The sequence below is a fragment of the Nomascus leucogenys genome, chromosome 19, assembly GCF_006542625.1.
Source record: "Nomascus leucogenys isolate Asia chromosome 19, Asia_NLE_v1, whole genome shotgun sequence".
In the NCBI taxonomy this organism is placed as follows: domain Eukaryota; kingdom Metazoa; phylum Chordata; class Mammalia; order Primates; family Hylobatidae; genus Nomascus; species Nomascus leucogenys.
The window spans coordinates 53,263,287-53,279,457 of NC_044399.1; the positions used below are offsets into that span (position 1 = coordinate 53,263,287).

Here is a 16,171-nt window from a genome sequence, read left to right on the forward strand (position 1 = left end):
ATTCTTGAATTTCTACTAAGAATTTTTATATTTTTACTGTATTTACAGCATTCTGATTTGCCTTGATATTCAGAAATGAGATTATTCCAGTTCTCTTAATTTGGACAATTCTTACTGGGTTTTGGTATCAATGTGATATTTTCTTTTTGTTGTTGTTATTGTTGTTTTATTTTTTATTTTATTTGTTTCTTCACAGAGAGTCCTATTGCAGAATAATGTTATACTCCCTTCATTTAAAAGCTTCTAGAAGTTTTTTCTTTGTGTTTTAAAACAATGTAAGTTACACCGAAATTATCTACACTTTAAGAATTTGGTAAAAATTTTCTGAGCCGGATGATAATTTTGGACAGTAGCTCAACAGCTGTACTTTTTTTTTAAAATTCTTAGATCAGTTTTTGTAAATTATATTTTCCTAGACAATTATCCACTTTCGGTTTTTATTTATTTTTTGGCTTGGATTTGAGAAGTTTAGCCATTTATTTGTACTCTTTCTCATCTACAAACGTATTTAAGACTAAAACTTTTTATCTAATTAGTGCTGAAGCTGAATCTTGCAGTTATTCTGAGCAGTATTTTCATGATAATTTGCTAGTCTTCGACTTCCTGTCTTATTCAAGAGCTCTTTGGAAGAGGTAGGTTTTGTGTTGTTTTGTTTTCATTTCTGAACTTTGACTACTTCATTTTTCTAGTTTTGCTATCAAGTTCTAAATTTATAGCATTATAGCATAATTTCCTCTGTATTATTTCCCAGTATTGAAACTTAATTTTTCTCTTGTGGCCTAATCTGTGGTCAATTTTTGTGGCTGTTTCATTGAAGAAGATGGAACAAGAGATATATCTCTGTTTTCAAAGGACAGAGTTCAATATGTACATTTATCAATTGTAGCATCATGGTTTAGAGTACGGACTCTGGAGCCAGATCGATGAGAATAAAATGTCAGACTCACTGCTGTGATCTTATGCAAATTACTTCATTTCTCTGTGCCTCAGTTTCTTCATCCGTAAAATGGCTAATGGCTATAATAATAGCATCTATCTCTTAGGGTGTTGAGACGACTCAATGCATTAATATGTGCAAAATATTTTGAACAGTGTCTGGAATGGAATAAATACTATGTATGTGTTAGCTGTTATAAGTATTTAGATCTACCTTGTTAATTAGTTCTAGAGCAGCATCACTGTCCAATTGAAATATAATACAAGCCACACATTCAATTTTAAGTTTAAAGTAGCCATGTTAAGGAAGTTTTTTAAAAGTGAAATTTTATTTAACCCATTATATCAAACCCATTATTATTACATGTATCAACAGAAAAAATTATTAACAACTTATTTACCTTCTTTGTTTTGTACTAAGAATTTGAAATCTGGCATATTTTGTACTTAACGGCACCTGTCAATTTGGACTAGCCACATTTCAAGTGCTCATTAGCCACATGTAGCCAGTGGCTACTGTGTTGAATGGCACAGGTCTAAGCGCCTTATTTTTTGTGTACTTGGTACTTGGTTATATCATGAGCTGAGTGAGATGTTAATAAATATCTCATACCACTAATATATTTCCATGTATCTTTGAATCATCTATTCTTTTTGTTCTATAAATGATGATTCTCTATAATTTGGTACAAAGATATTCATAATTATATTTTGATTGTGATCTGTATCTTTTAACATTAAAATGGGCCTACTTTTGTCTCTCTCTTTTTTTTTTTTTTTTTTTTTGAGACAGAGTCTCACTCTGTTGCCCAGGCTGGAGTGCAGTGGCTGATCTCGGCCCGCTGCAAGCTCCGCCTCCCAGGTTCATGCCGTTCCTTTGCCTCAGCCTCCCGAGTAGCTGGGACTACAGGCGCTCGCCACTACGCCCAGCTAAGTTTTTGTATTTTTAGTAGAGACGGGGTTTCACCATATTAGCCAGGATGGTCTCGATCTCCTGACCTTGTGGTCCACCCACCTCGGCCTCCCAAAGTGCTGGGATTACAGGCATGAGCCACCGCGCCAGGCACACTTTTGTCTCTTTTTGTGCCTTTTTTTTTTTTTTTTTGAGACAGAGTTTTGCTCTTGTTGCCCAGGCTGCAGTACAATGGCGTGATCTTGGCTCACTGCAACCTCCACCTCCCGGGCAATTCTCCTGCCTCAGCCTCCCGAGTAGCTGGGATTATAGGCATTTGCCACTTCGCCTGGCTAATTTTGTATTTTTAGTAGAGACGGGGTTTCTCCATCTTGGTCAGGCTGGTCTCAAACTCCTGACCTCAGGTGATCCGCCTGCCTCAGCCTCCCAAAGTGCTGGGATTACAGGCGTGAGCCACCGTGCCCAGCCTTTTTTTGTGCCTTTTGCCTTGAATTTAATTTTGTGTGATACTATATTTATATTCAATGTTTTCTTTCTGCTTGCATTTGTTTGGTATATATTTGCCCATTTAAAAAAGTTTTTAGCCACCTGAATCACTTTACAGCAGGTCTCTTGTGCACAGCATAGAATTAGGGTTTTTTGGTGGTGGTGTTATCAGGCTGAGTACCCTTTAAAAAAAAGTGAGTTTAGCCCATTTATATAACAGATGTTTGAACTTAGTTCTCTTATATTAAGTTCTGTTTTCTGTTTTTATAACTTTTAACTTTCATATAGAGTCTCTTTGCTTTGGTTTTTTGCATTTACTCTGATATTTAGGAAGACTTAAAATTTTGCTGTAATGTGGACCTTTATAACTATGTAGAATTGCCTTCACCTTACACTTCTTTAGAAAGAATTACAAAAAAAAAAAAAAAAAGTGACCTAAAACCTGGAAATAAGGCAGAAGATGGCTGTATGTCCTCGGGTGTCATTCTGCAGCAGTGTCTGACAAGCCTGCCTGAGAGCCATCTGTCTTTCCAGTTCTCAAGTTCAGTACCCAACTAGCATCATCAGCGCCAGCATCACCTGGGAACTTAGAAATGCAAGTTCTCAGGCCCCACCCCAGACCAACAGAATCAGAAACTCTGTGAATGAGGCCCAGCAATCTGTGCTTTAACAAACCTTCAGGTGACTCTGATGCATGGACAGTGGTTCGCAGCCAGTAGCAATTTTGTCACCTAGGGGACATTTGGAAATGTCTGAAGACATTTTTAGTTATAAAGGAAGTGCTAATGGTATCTAGAAGGCAGAGGCCAGGGATGCTGTTAAATACCCTACAGCGCACAGGACAGCCCCCTTCCCACTTCCCAACAAAGAATTCTCTGTCCCCAAATGTCAATAGTACAGAGATACAGGAACCTTCTTTAGGGGAATGTATTTTTGTTTCATTTACTGTTTACTGTGGATTAAGGCTCAGTTTCTAACTTCCAGAAAATGGGTAAGATACAACAGATTTTTGTCGGGTAGAGGTGTAAATTATTTCTGTCTAGTAGAGAAGATAACCTCAAAGATTATGGTTTAATTGCCTTGTAGGATATTATATTCATGTGTGCTGTGTAGCAAAATACCCTAATACCTAGTAACGTAAAACAATAAGCATTTATTATTAGCATGATTTCTGTGAGTCAGGAATTCATTAAGTAGCTTTAATTCTTGGAGAAACAATTTTCATATGCTCTGTAGCAATTTTGTTTTCTGGTGAGTTTTATGACATCTGTCTAACTGTCCTTTTTATTTTCTTCTCATATCCCCTTGGTTTTGGTTTTACCTCTGTTTTAATTTTGAGCTTTTATTCAAAATCTGTGGGAAGTTCCTGTAGGGAAGGAACCAGGGTAGAGTTCAGGCCAGGTGAAATTTCTCTTATGATCCTAGGTTTTGAGTGTGAGTTCAGTTAGTCTTAACATCTTGCTGCGCACTGGCAACTATGGGATTGTTTTTTTTTCATCATAAAGAACCTCTGGCATTCTGCTGTCACAGAAACAGATTCCTTCTAGCAAATATTGCTTGTCAGTGTGCCCTGGCTCTCCTGCTTCTCAGAACCAAACAGGCCCAGGAAGCTTCTGCCACCAGCTAATATATCCTTGTTTCTTCTGTTGTAAACGAAGATTGAGGATTTGCACTTCAGAGTGTGCCCTTCTCTCTGAGCGGGATATTTGCTGCTGCCTGGGGTGTGTGTGTGTGTGTGTGTGTGTGTGTGTGTGTGTGTGTGTGTGTGATATTTGCTGCCGCCTGGTGTGTGTGTGTTTTGAGGCAAAGTCTCACTCTAGGCTGGGGTGCAGTGGCGTGCCTGTGTGTGTGTGTGGTGTGTGTGTGTGTGTGGTGTGTGTGTGTGTGTGTGTGTGTTTTGAGGCAAAGTCTCACTCTAGGCTGGGGTGCAGTGGCGTGATCTTGGCTCACTTGCAATCTCTGCCTCCCAGGTTCAAGCGATTCGCCTGCCTCAGCCTCCTGAGTAGCTGGGATTGCAAGTGCATACTGCCATACCTAGCTAATTTTTGTATTTTTAGTAGAGACGGGGTTTTACCATGTTGACCAGGCTGGTCTTGAACTCCTGGCCTCAAGTGATCCACCCATCTTGGCCTCCCAAAGTGCTGCAATTACAGGCACGAGCCACTGCACCCGGCCCTGTGTGTATGTTTTAAATAATTGCAGCTACTGAATCCGTCTCTCCCAGAGTGATGTCAGTCCTTGTCCTCCTTCCTGCAAGCCCCTCTGATCAGTCTCTGATGCTCTCGACCATCTTTCCTCTGTTGGGCCAGGATTTGAGTTCTCACCAGCTTTTTCTGTAAATGGAAATTGGTTTTTTGTTTTTATTCTCATTGATGCTTTTTTAAATGATTTCTAGTAAGAAAAGGAATAATGATTTATTTTCCCCCAACTTTTTAAAAAATCACAAACCTTTATAAAAGTTTAAAAAATAGTACAATGAACAGCCACGTACCCTTTACCTAGAGTCAACATTTTGGTATTTTCCCACATTTCTTTTTATCTTTCTGCACAAATAGAAACTGTTTTAAAATTTTGACCCTTTGAAAGTTGCAGATATTGATACTTTATCCCTAACTACTTCTCCTAAAAAGAGAGATTCTCCTACATAACCATAAAATTGTTACCACACTGAAGTGAATTAACATTCATTCAATACATCAACTAATACACACTCCTTATTTATTTATTTATTTTGAGACAGAGTCTTACTCCATCACCCAGGCTGGAGTGCAGTGGCGTGATCTTTGGCTCCCTGCAACCTCTGCCTCCCTGGTTCAAGCGATTCTCCTCCCTCAGCCTCCCAAGTCTCTGGGATTACAGTCATGCGCCACCACGCTCAGCTACTTTTTGTATTTTTAGTATTTTTTTTTAGGAGTTTCATCATGTTGGCCAGGCTGGTCTCAAACTCCTGACCTCAAGTGATGTGCCTACCTTGGCCTCCCAAACTGCTGGGATTACAGGCATGAGCCACTGCACCCGGCCTATACTCCATACTTAAACCTTTCCAGTTGTCCCCCAAATGCCTGCTTTACTTTTTTCTTTTTCTTTTTTTTTAATCCAGACGGTGTCTCGCTCTGTTGCCCAGGCTGGAGTGCAGTGGCACAATCATAGCTCACTGCAGCCTCGAACTCCTGTGTTTAAGTAGTCTTCCTGCCTCAGCCTCTCAAAGCACTGGGACTATAGGCGTGAGCCACCGCTTTCTTCAAAATTTGACCCAGAATCCAATCAAGGTTTGTAACATCGCGTTTCACTGTTGTGCTTCATTCAATCTTTTTTGATCCAAAATTGCCCTTTCCCTCCTTTCTCTGTTCATGATATTTTATTTTTGAAGTGTTCAGGCCAGTTACTTTGCAGAATACTCCAAGTAATTCTTTCTTTATGCTCCTGTGGATAAACTGCATGTCACTTAGATTCTGAATGGGTATGAATTCCAACATGATATGCTAGTAACATTTTTAAAAGACAAGATAAAGTAATCATTTTTGTTTGAGGTCTGAGTGCTCTCTAGACTTAGGCCAGCAGGTTTTGGATGCAGCCAGGAGGAAGCCATTTCCTGATTAAGCCTTAAATGCCAAGTAGTTTCCTATACCTACCCACTTTCAATAGTTGTAAAATACATTCCAGTTATCAACGAAATGCTTTTTATTTTAAAAAGTAATATTTGTTTTCCTCCTGTCTCACTGTGTAAACTAATAAATTCTTTCAAGAGCCAACCTTTTGAATATATTTGTGTTTCATCCCATTTATGTATACCCAATATATGGATTTTTCTGTAACCTCATTTACATTTTACCCATTCGGTTTCTTAATCTTGCAGGTCTATTTTCAAACAGGACAAGACTAGTCAGTGTTACAATCAAACCAGAACTAATCCTATACACACATAGTGCCAGAAATAAGAAAATCTCTTTTGACTATTTTCATTAATACTTCAGTTTAATCTTTTTTTTTTTTTGACAGAGTCTTGCTCTTTTGCCCAGGCTGTAGTGCAGTGGTGCCATCTCAGCTCACTGCGAGCTCTGCCTCCTGGGTTCACACCATTCTCCTGCCTCAGCCTCCCAAATAGCTGGGACTGCAGGCGTGCACCACCACGCCCGACTAATTTTTTTTTTTGTATTTTTATTAGAGACGGGGTTTCACCGTGTTAGCCAGGATGGTCTCGATCTCCTGACCTTGTGATCTACCCGCCTCGGCCTCCCAAAGTGCTGGGATTACAGGCATGAGCCACCGTAAATCCTTTTTTAACAGAAAATGTGGTTAAATATTGGGTTTAGAGCCTCCAAATATACAGCCATATAATATAGAGAAAATCTGGGCTCTTGAGACAATTTTAGAGAAGAATCCTGCTTAATTGCAAAATAATAACATAAGGTCTTTACAAATACTTTTACATATATTATCTGACCTGATCTTTACCAAAACTCTATGAGGTAGTTGAAGAGGGTGGTGAAATCTCTTTTTTTCCAAATGAAGAAATTGATGCTCAAATAGATGTACCTGACTTGCCCAGGATTCCATGACTATAAGCAGCCAAGATGAGATTTCAGTCTGTTTGGGAATTGTGTGCTAAAGATACACTTTTGTGGTACAGTTTCACTGAATTGATCTCCTCAGTCATTCTAGAGCTTTATATATTTTGGTAAAATTAACATATTTATCTTAGGAATAATTAAGCTTCCTACCATCAATAACAGTTTGACGTTCTCTTCTGTAGAAGTCCTGCCTTCATTTTTAAATTGCAAACTCCTCTGTCCATTGTAGAGACTTACCATGAAAATCTGGGCACATTATTGCTTCAAGGGATATCCATTCAACACAAGGGTTCAAATAACCAATCATGGCTTCTATGGTTTAGGCAGATCTGAGAAAGCATCGTCAATTCGTAGATGCTCCAATGAAGATGCAATTGTAGCATTTAATAAATCCTGCCTTCATACCTTATTTTCATTGTTAAGAAGAGTTCACTTTTGTTTTTCCTTTCAATTTTCAGGGCGACAGTGATCATCAAACCTACAAAATGAAGGTCAGGAGGAGTCAATTGTGATTGTTCTTTTTGCCCCATCATGGATTTGCCTATTTTGTTTATTTTACTGATGATGTGGAAATTGGTAGATTGGAAACATCAGAGTCATTGGTTGTCAGTAAATGATATAATCAGAATTATAAGGCAGTTTTGTTATAGACTTAAATTAGTCTTCAGCAAAGTAATAATAGGTGTGTGTGTGTGTGTGTGTGTCTGTGTGCGTGTGTGTATACAGTAAGTCCTCACTTAACATGGTCTGTAGGTTCTTGGAAACAGCAACTTTAAGTCAAATGAAGTATTCAAACTGGTCCTCCACAAGGTAATTTCATTCAATTTCCTTTCGTTACAACATTGATGAGAAAAAATGTTGGTCTTGTTATAGTTGTTTCAAGACCAACTTCAAGTTGTTAAAGTAGCAGTTTCCAAGAATCTATGGACAAATGAGGACTTACTGTGTATATACACACACAATATACAGGCCCATATGTAATTTATATAGGTATATACATAGTTATTTGTTCTTTTTTATTTTTTACTCGTTACATGTAATATCTTTGTCACAGGAAGGCTGACAATATAAAACTTCCTGTGTATGAAAACTCAAAAATAACCAAAGTGGCAAGTGAATAATTCCTTTGAGAAGCAAAAGAACAGTACAATGTTTATTAACACGTTTCTTCCTGAATTTTCTTCAATTTTTTTAAACACACAAAAAAGCTTTTCTGTACTTAGATTGCTGTTTTCTGTTTTTAATGTTGTTAACATGCATATCATTGCATTTATGGGTAGTAGTAGATAGTGTAATATACATGAAACCAACATCTAGGGATGGCTGCCTTCTGAGTGCTTTACAGATGGTGCGTTCTCTTATTTTCCAGCTTAATCACAGCTCCCTCAACTGATAACTTCACTTCAGCTGCAGTATTTCCAATCTGTAAATCTGGTTGGCACAAGTTGGTTTTAGCATATTTGGAACCATATTTTAAATCACTGGAACCACTTTGCCTTAATGCCCATGGGCTGTCAGCTCCCAAGGGCCAAGACCAAGTTTTTCTTAACCTTGTGCATATAGCATGGGACCTGCCCAGAACAGGTACTCAACAATTTTGCTGAGCAGAACTGTCCTCAATGGAGAAAAGAAAGGAGAAAGGCTTTACTGAAGACTGCCCCAAATATAAACAAATTCCATTTTAAATGGAATATATACACTTTAGCCCCCAAATGCAGACCAGTGCACCTCTGTGTAGTTTCCGACTAGTCACCTGGTAACAGATCATTCCTGTCATTCACAAGCTCAGTTCCATCTCTATTTTTCAGTATCTTGAATCAAGTTCTCTCTCCTCTAATCATGGAAGAAATAGACCCATAACTAGTTATTTTGGGTAAATGGGAGCTATCTAAAAGATTCGATATTTTAAAAGCTTAAATGAAATGTTAATCAAATATGATTTATGATTATTTTCTTTCTATGAATATTCTTTAACTGTGGAAGGCAGTTTCTTAGAAAGAGAACAAGGGTTCTCTTTTACAACCGAAAGTTTTTTTTTTTTTTTTTTCACAAAATTCTTGAGTTTTAAAAAATTGATGGTTGTTTTGCATTTCATCTAGTAGCTTATTCAATGGTTTGTTTTTCTGCTAAATGTTAACCTTCAAAACTTGAATTAATTTCTTAATTGCTATTTCTACTTCAGGAATCTTAAGAAAGATGGCTTAACCCAGTCAGAAGGGACAAGCATAATTTTCTTCCATGGCTATTGTAAGTATTAGGAGAGCTTTCACGACCATGCTATAGCTTCCTAGTGATGCAGAATTGGTAAGACTTGTGTGATATATACATGTGTGACTTGTTACATATCATAGCAACTGTATAGTGGGAACGATGTAAACAGCTTCTCCTTGCAGTTGACCATCATTAGAAGAATCACTGCATTCCAGTGTCTGATGAGCTTCCTTGTCCTCAGGAAAATGTTAAGTCCTGGTCCCATCCAAAAAGCACACCAAGAAAAACAAAACAAAACAAAACAAAACAAAAAAAACAAAAAATGAAAAAGCCTCTCTAAATAAACTCCTTGTTAACTGTTCCCTGCCACAGCACACACAAAAGTTTATAAAAATATTGAAAGGATATTCTCACAAAAAAAGCGAAGTCTGAGTTTACAGAATGAGTATCAAGTACATGCAAAAAAGCTTTCATTTCACCCGTATATAAATGGTCTAGAGAAAGATACATGAGAAAAGTACTGACTACATAACACAGTCTTTGTGGCACTTAACTAGGGGTAGGGGAGGAGGAAATAAATAGTTCATAGTTAGGGTCAATTCTCTGTCCCATAGTCCAAACATGGAGATCCCACAGTGTCCCAAGGCAGTAAACATCCAGGTATCTTTCCAGATAACTTCCTGAGAGTCAGAGCTTTCTTCAGAGTTTCTCGTCTTGCCCCTTCCGAAAGCCAACATTATTGCCTTCAGTTTCTGCAGCCTGAAGTCAGCCATCCTGAAACACAAATTGGAACCTACTTCATGGCTGGATCTCATGTAACAAAATAAGAGTGTTCCTAGAAAGCAGTTTTTCAGATGAATTTGAGGGAACATCTGAAATGATCAGTACCTCGTAGTCTCAGGATTTAGTGGGAATTAGGAGATCACGTAGGTAGCTGGGTGCAGTGGCTCACACCTATAATCCCAGCGCTTTGGGAGGCTGAGGTGGGAGGATCACTTGAGGCCAGGAGTTCAAGACCAGCCTGGTAAATATAGCAAGACCCCATCTCTACAAAAAATAAATAAAAACCAGCTGGGTGCAGTGGCACATGCCTGCAGGCCCAGCTACTTGGGAGGCTGAGATGGGAGGATCTCTTGAGCCCAGGAGTTCGAGGCTGTGGTGAGCTATGACTGCACCACTGCAGTCCTGCCTGGGGGACAGTGAGATCTTGTCTCAGAAAAAAAAAAAAAAAAAAGAGAGAGAGAGAGAGAGATCATGTAGTTCACCCAGCACATGAACTCTTAAAGACTCCCAATATGGAGTCCAACTAGGATGTTGACCTTAAAGGGTGTACCACAAATCATTAGTCCCTCAAAATGATCCTTGTTAAAAGGTTTCCCTCTTAGAAATCCACAGTGTAAATTAGTGCAAGAGGGCACTGAGAAAATCTGTAAGTCTACATATGTATATGTACATATCTATGACTATATATGTATATTACATATATTCATAAACATATTCCATTTTATTTAGTCAGCATTTCCCAACCCTTTTATGATAAATATTTGTTGACTAAATTTAATTTAGTAGAAGATAAAGGAAAACAAAAGAAGAAGTTTAAAGGAAATACATGTATTCTTACTGCCAAGAGAGTAATCTCGAACTGTTCTGACATGTAGGGGCTATGTGGTCACTGGGGAGATGACATACACTGCCACAGAAAATGTTCATACGCTTATATTTTAAAATGAGCGTAAATCCTGGAACTCCGTTGGAGGAAATACACAGATTACAAACACAAGTACCTTTTCTGTGTTCTACAGTTTTTAACTACAGGACTCACAAACATCATCTGATACTAAATAATAAATGTGTAGGTCAGTGCTCCTAATGTCATTTATTGGTCTTGCCTGGCAGAAAAAAAATCTTAAATTTGAAAACTCCTTTGTCTACATATTCAACCCCTGGGTATAATTTTGTCATTTTTTTTTTCCTTCTTGCTTATTCCCTAAACAGAGCAAACATCTCATTTGTTACTGATTTGAATGGTACTGAGACTGTATACCATATATATGCATTTCATACAAGAGCATACTTCCTTCATTAATTAGCACAGATGAAATTAAATACTTGTGGTCAGTGAACCACCCTGTGCTTTAAGAGATAAAAACACAGCCGGGTGTGATGGCTTACGTCTGTAATCCTAGCACTTTGGGAGGTCAAGGCAGGTAGAATACTTGAGGTCAGGAGTTTGAGACCAGCCTGGCCAACATGGTGAAACCCTGTCTCTATTGAAAATACAAAAATTAGCCGGGCGTGGTGGCACGTGCCTGTAGTCCCAGCTACTTGGGAGGCTGATGCAGGAGAATCGCTTGAACCTGGGAGGCGGAGGTTGCAGTGAGCTAAGATTGTGCCACTGCACTTCAGCCTGGGTGACAGAGTGAGACTCCGTCTCAAAGAAAAAAAAAAGAGAGATAAGAACACAGAAAGTATAAGAGAACATTTGAATATAAAAGTTCAATTTCCAGGAAACAAAATTAAATTTTTAAAAAAACCCAGATACTTGTTTATATTTCCTTTTAGAGATTAATGATCAGGATATCTTACCTATTTGATTGTCTTACACCCAACAGGCTATGAATTTCTCTTAACTCAGAAGCACAGTTTAAGTAACTTGAATTGTGAGAGGCCAATAGTAGTGAGCTCATGGCCAATTTCACTATTTGTTAAACAAAAGCAGGTTCTCCTCTGAATTCAGAGATGCCCATGAGGCGGACGCCATCCTGAGCACTCCGGTAGGCGTCCTACCATCTACCTGGAGAAGCTCTTTTTCTGAGATTCCAGGGGCAGCTACAGCACCCACGGAAACAGCCTCTGCAGGCTGAGTTGGTGTACGGGGTGACTAGACAGGGAATCCAGAAAATCATCTTGCACAATGGTTCTTTGCTTTTTTGGATCACATACCCCCATGAGAACCTGTTTAATGCATGGACTCCTCTTCCCAGAAGTGACCACATGTCCATGTATATTTTACATAGAGTATAAAGTGCTGTCATGAACACCCTGAAGCCATTAAATAGACCTCAGGTTAAGAGCTGTTGGCACCAAATCATGATCTTTCTCTTATTCTCGTTTATATTCCCAGCTTGAACTGTGCTAGGCCAGTAAAAGAAGTGGGGGGATAGGACTGATAGAGTTGCCAAGATGATCAGTGAGGGAAATCTTAAAAATAAAGTGGGTGTTGCAAATCTATAGAGACAGAAAATAAATTAGTTGGCTGCCTAGGGCTGGGGTGAGTTGGGGGAGAATGACTGCTTGTGGGTGTAGGATTTCTTTTTGGAATAATGAAAATGTTCTAAAATTAGATTGTAGTGATGGTTGCACAACTTTGTGAGTATACTAAAAGCATACTGAAAGTATACTAAATTGCATACTTTTAAATAGGTCAGTTTCATGGCATGTGAATTACATCTCCAAGCTGTTTTTAAAAGTGGATGTTATAGGAAACAAAAAAAGTGTATCAGCGGAAACTTACAATAAACCTTGTATGACCAGAGATAATGGGTGGCCTCCTTACGCACTGCCTTCAGTGAGGAAGGAAGTAGGGGGATTTCTGGCTAAAGGTCATTGGAGTTTTTCTCATCATGGGAAATGTATGGAGACGTGTGTTTAGGTCTCCTGAAGAGTGGAATGTGGAGGACCACCCATAAGACTAGAGAGCACTGGCTTGATCCAGTAGGATCTCTGCCTAACCCAATATTCTGTTTATGAGAACAATTTGACAGGGTGGCAATGGCTGTCCTCCATGACATTGCTTTAAATGTTAGGAATATCATGCCAATTTTCTCAAATCCTTTCTCTTAATACACTATAGACTGTTAACTAATAAATTTATCTAACTCCATCTTGAATCAATTTCTGTGTCAGCATACTCTAACAAATTCCATCTGCATCCTACTTTGCTTTGCATGATTTTGCTCATGCGGAGGCAGAGCCTGGTTTAGAGATCCTCAAGGGCCTCGTATCTCTGATTCTCACCACCCCCTTTTCCATGATGCTGTCAAAAGCTTCTTTTGAGTAGAGTGAAAAGTTTCCAATTCTCCTTTATCTAAAAGTCTTGTGCTTCCACTCCCTTTCTTGAGTCTGGGCCCTGGTTCTAGCTTGGAAAACCAAGCTGATCTGTATCGTGTACTAGTATCTTGGATATATAGTCATGGGTTTCTGGGGCGTCATTTCAGTATGCACACATGACAGCCTTCACTAGGTTTCAGAACTTGATCTGGTTCAATTTTTTACATCATGAAACTGAGATCCATAAGGAAGAAACATATGTCCAGGGTCACATAGCTAGCCAGTGGCAAGACTAAAAGTGATATATGTGTTCATTCCCAACCATTCTGCTTTCAGAACTATCAGGCTGCCCCCCAGACCCTCCATAACGCTCATCCCAGCGCTTTCAGCCTCCTTCTTCTGGTTTTCTTTGTGGGTTGACCTAGCACTTACCTCACCATCCTGTCTGGTCTCTTCTCCTTCATCCTGGTCAGGTTCAAACTCCGTGCCTCGGTCCACAACATCCACACCAGCATGCACCCTGGGCTGCTCATTTTCCCATTTGGCAAAGCCTTTGTCCTTTGCTGCTTTGTCATGGAACTTGGATTTCATTTTAGGGAAGGTGTGGGACCCCGAGTCCCCCCAGCCAGCCTCTGACCAGACAGGTTCAGTCTGGGTGGCCTGGCTGGTGGTGGCCCTCTGTAGCCTCACGGAGATCTTGCGAGAAGAGCCTGTAACCAGTGTGATGGCTCTGCTGTCTAAATCCCTGTGTCCAGCAGTGACTCCAGGGAACTCAAACACCTCATCCTGCGCTGGAAGTGAAAGAGGATGGTGATTATTTGACATCTGACTGCTTGATAGCAAAACATCAAGGTTAGTGCCAACAGCACGAGTCTGGCATGCAACGTCCTAGAGGAACCGACAAGGGACAGAACTCAATTAGCTGCAGGCAAGTTACATGTTCCTGAGACTAGAAAGCAGAGAGAAGCAAGGATGATTCAAGGGTTTAGCCACCGCTGCTCACCCTAAAGAAGGCCTTAGCGTTTAGAATGACTGACCAGGTTTAGACCCAGAACCTAAATGAGGTCCAAGTGTGAGGAGACAAGCAGAAAGAGACCATGGCAGCAAAGAAAGCAGAGGGCATTACCTGGGGGCAGCGAGGGGCTTCCAGGCAGTGACCCATGACCACTGCTCAAGGAGGGCGCCCGGGCAAATCTCCTGCAGGCCAGAACCAGGAGGTCTTTGCACTGTTTGTGACAATTGGCTCCACAGTCTGAAAAATTCCAAGGGTGTCGCAGATGATTAGTGTGTCTGATGTTGATTGAGTTTCCAGGGTGGCACTTGATTTGTCAGCCCTCCCCTCCCCCACCCCAGTTTCTGTGTTGAATTTCAGAGTTGAGCTCAGGCCCATGGGGTACGTCTAGGATCTGGAAAGGGGCCATCGGTCCGCACTTGCCTTCCTGAGGTTCCGAAAGTTCTCTTAGATTTGCTCAGCTTGGTTCTGTATGCAATTGAGGACCTAATGAGCAATTGTGCCTAGGGATCAAATAGAGTCCAGCCTGAGAGGTCAGTTGCCTTTGCCCAAAACTAAATGCAAATCAAATGGGGTTAAGAGTCTTTCCCAGGCTTAGACGGAGTCCCCACAAAGAGAGCCTAAGCCAGGATTAGGGCAAGAAGCCTCAGCTTCTAGTCTCTCCCAGGTCAACTGTTGCCTCTGATCATTTACTGTGAGGTGTTCCTTCATTCAACACTTGTCTGGATTTTTTTTGTTTGTTTGTTTGAGATGGAGTCTCACTCTATTGCCCAGGCTGGAGTGCAGTGGTGGGATCTCGGCTCACTGCAAGCTCCGCCTCCCAGGTTCACGCCATTCTCCTGCCTCAGCCTCCTGAGTAGCTGGGACTACAGGCGCCCACCACCACACCCGGCTAATTGTTTGTATTTTTTAGTGGAGACGGGGTTTCACCATGTTAGCCAGGATGGTCTCAATCTCCTGACCTCGTGATCCACCCGCCTCAGCCTCCCAAAGTGCTGGGATTACAGGCGTGAGCCACCGCGCCCGGCCTTGTCTGGATTTTTTCTCTTCTTCATTTTCCAAAACCTTTCAGGGCCAGTGATTATATCTTCTGCTTCCTTCCTTTGTATAGAAACAGAACACAAGATGGGCATATGCTCAGTAAATATGTTCTACATTTGCTTATGGCTTTGAAACAGCGTGCAGCAGCGTCTGTGGAATTGCCCATTAGGATGTTTTAGATAAGGCAGTAGAATGTTAATTACTACTTGGGGTAGAAAAATGTGGCCACTTCAGATGGTGGTTCACAATTATTTCCTATGATGAGGGTCCTCCACTTCACTGAGAATCATTGAATAGAGATGATCATTTCTCTCCTACCATCAAAGAGGACTTTTGTAACTATTTCCAGTACCCATTTTCCCCTAAGTGATTTTGTTTCAAATAGTCTTAATGATGTGTTCAATCTATTTTAATTCGTTTTTTTTCACTTTATGTGCCGTTAAGAAAATACAAGAGATAATCCAAAGATGTAATAGATTTTCATCTTTATAAAATTGCGTGTGTGTGTGTGTGTGTGTGTGTGTGTGTGTATTTTAGGGTATGAGGATAGAAACCAGAATAAAACTAATGACTCACTGCTGGGCAATAAGATCTTGCAGTATCTTTGCTGCTTGAAAGTAAAAATCTAAGTTAGACCAAGGCAAGTGATAGAGAAGCACTAATGGGAAGGTCCCTCTGAGCACTAAACAGTGGCTTCCATTGAGATTCGGGAAGCTTTTTGTTCATGCAAAATGAGGACGAAATACTGGAAAACGACTGGAGAAAAAAGGCATCCCTGGGGAATAACATTCATCTGAAGGTATTCTGTGATTAAGATGTTCCTTTTTGTAGTTTTATTATATTTTTTCAAAAGCATTATAAGATTCTTAAAAGAACCATATAAACTGTCCGCATAAAGTGTCTAGCAACTTCTTAACAGTAATGTATACTTGATCATATATGTACAAGTAG

The 16,171-nt window shown here is 40.0% G+C and overlaps 1 protein-coding gene across 2 annotated transcripts in view; it reads right to left on the reverse strand.

Moving 5' to 3' along the window:
* Positions 1–8,046: 8,046 nt before the first annotated feature.
* Positions 8,047–16,171, reverse strand: part of RASGRP3 (RAS guanyl releasing protein 3) — an 88,033-nt gene continuing 79,908 nt past the window's right edge. The window contains exons 16-18 of one of the 2 annotated variants that reach the window (XM_012501574.2): positions 14,294–14,419; positions 13,600–13,958; positions 8,047–9,891 (exon numbers count right to left, since the gene is read on the reverse strand). In XM_012501574.2, coding sequence (XP_012357028.1) covers positions 9,883–9,891; positions 13,600–13,958; positions 14,294–14,419 — 494 coding nt within the window. In that variant the 3' untranslated portion in view covers positions 8,047–9,882. The remainder of the gene's footprint in view (positions 9,892–13,599; positions 13,959–14,293; positions 14,420–16,171) is intronic. The other variant, XM_030800109.1, reaches the window with a different exon arrangement.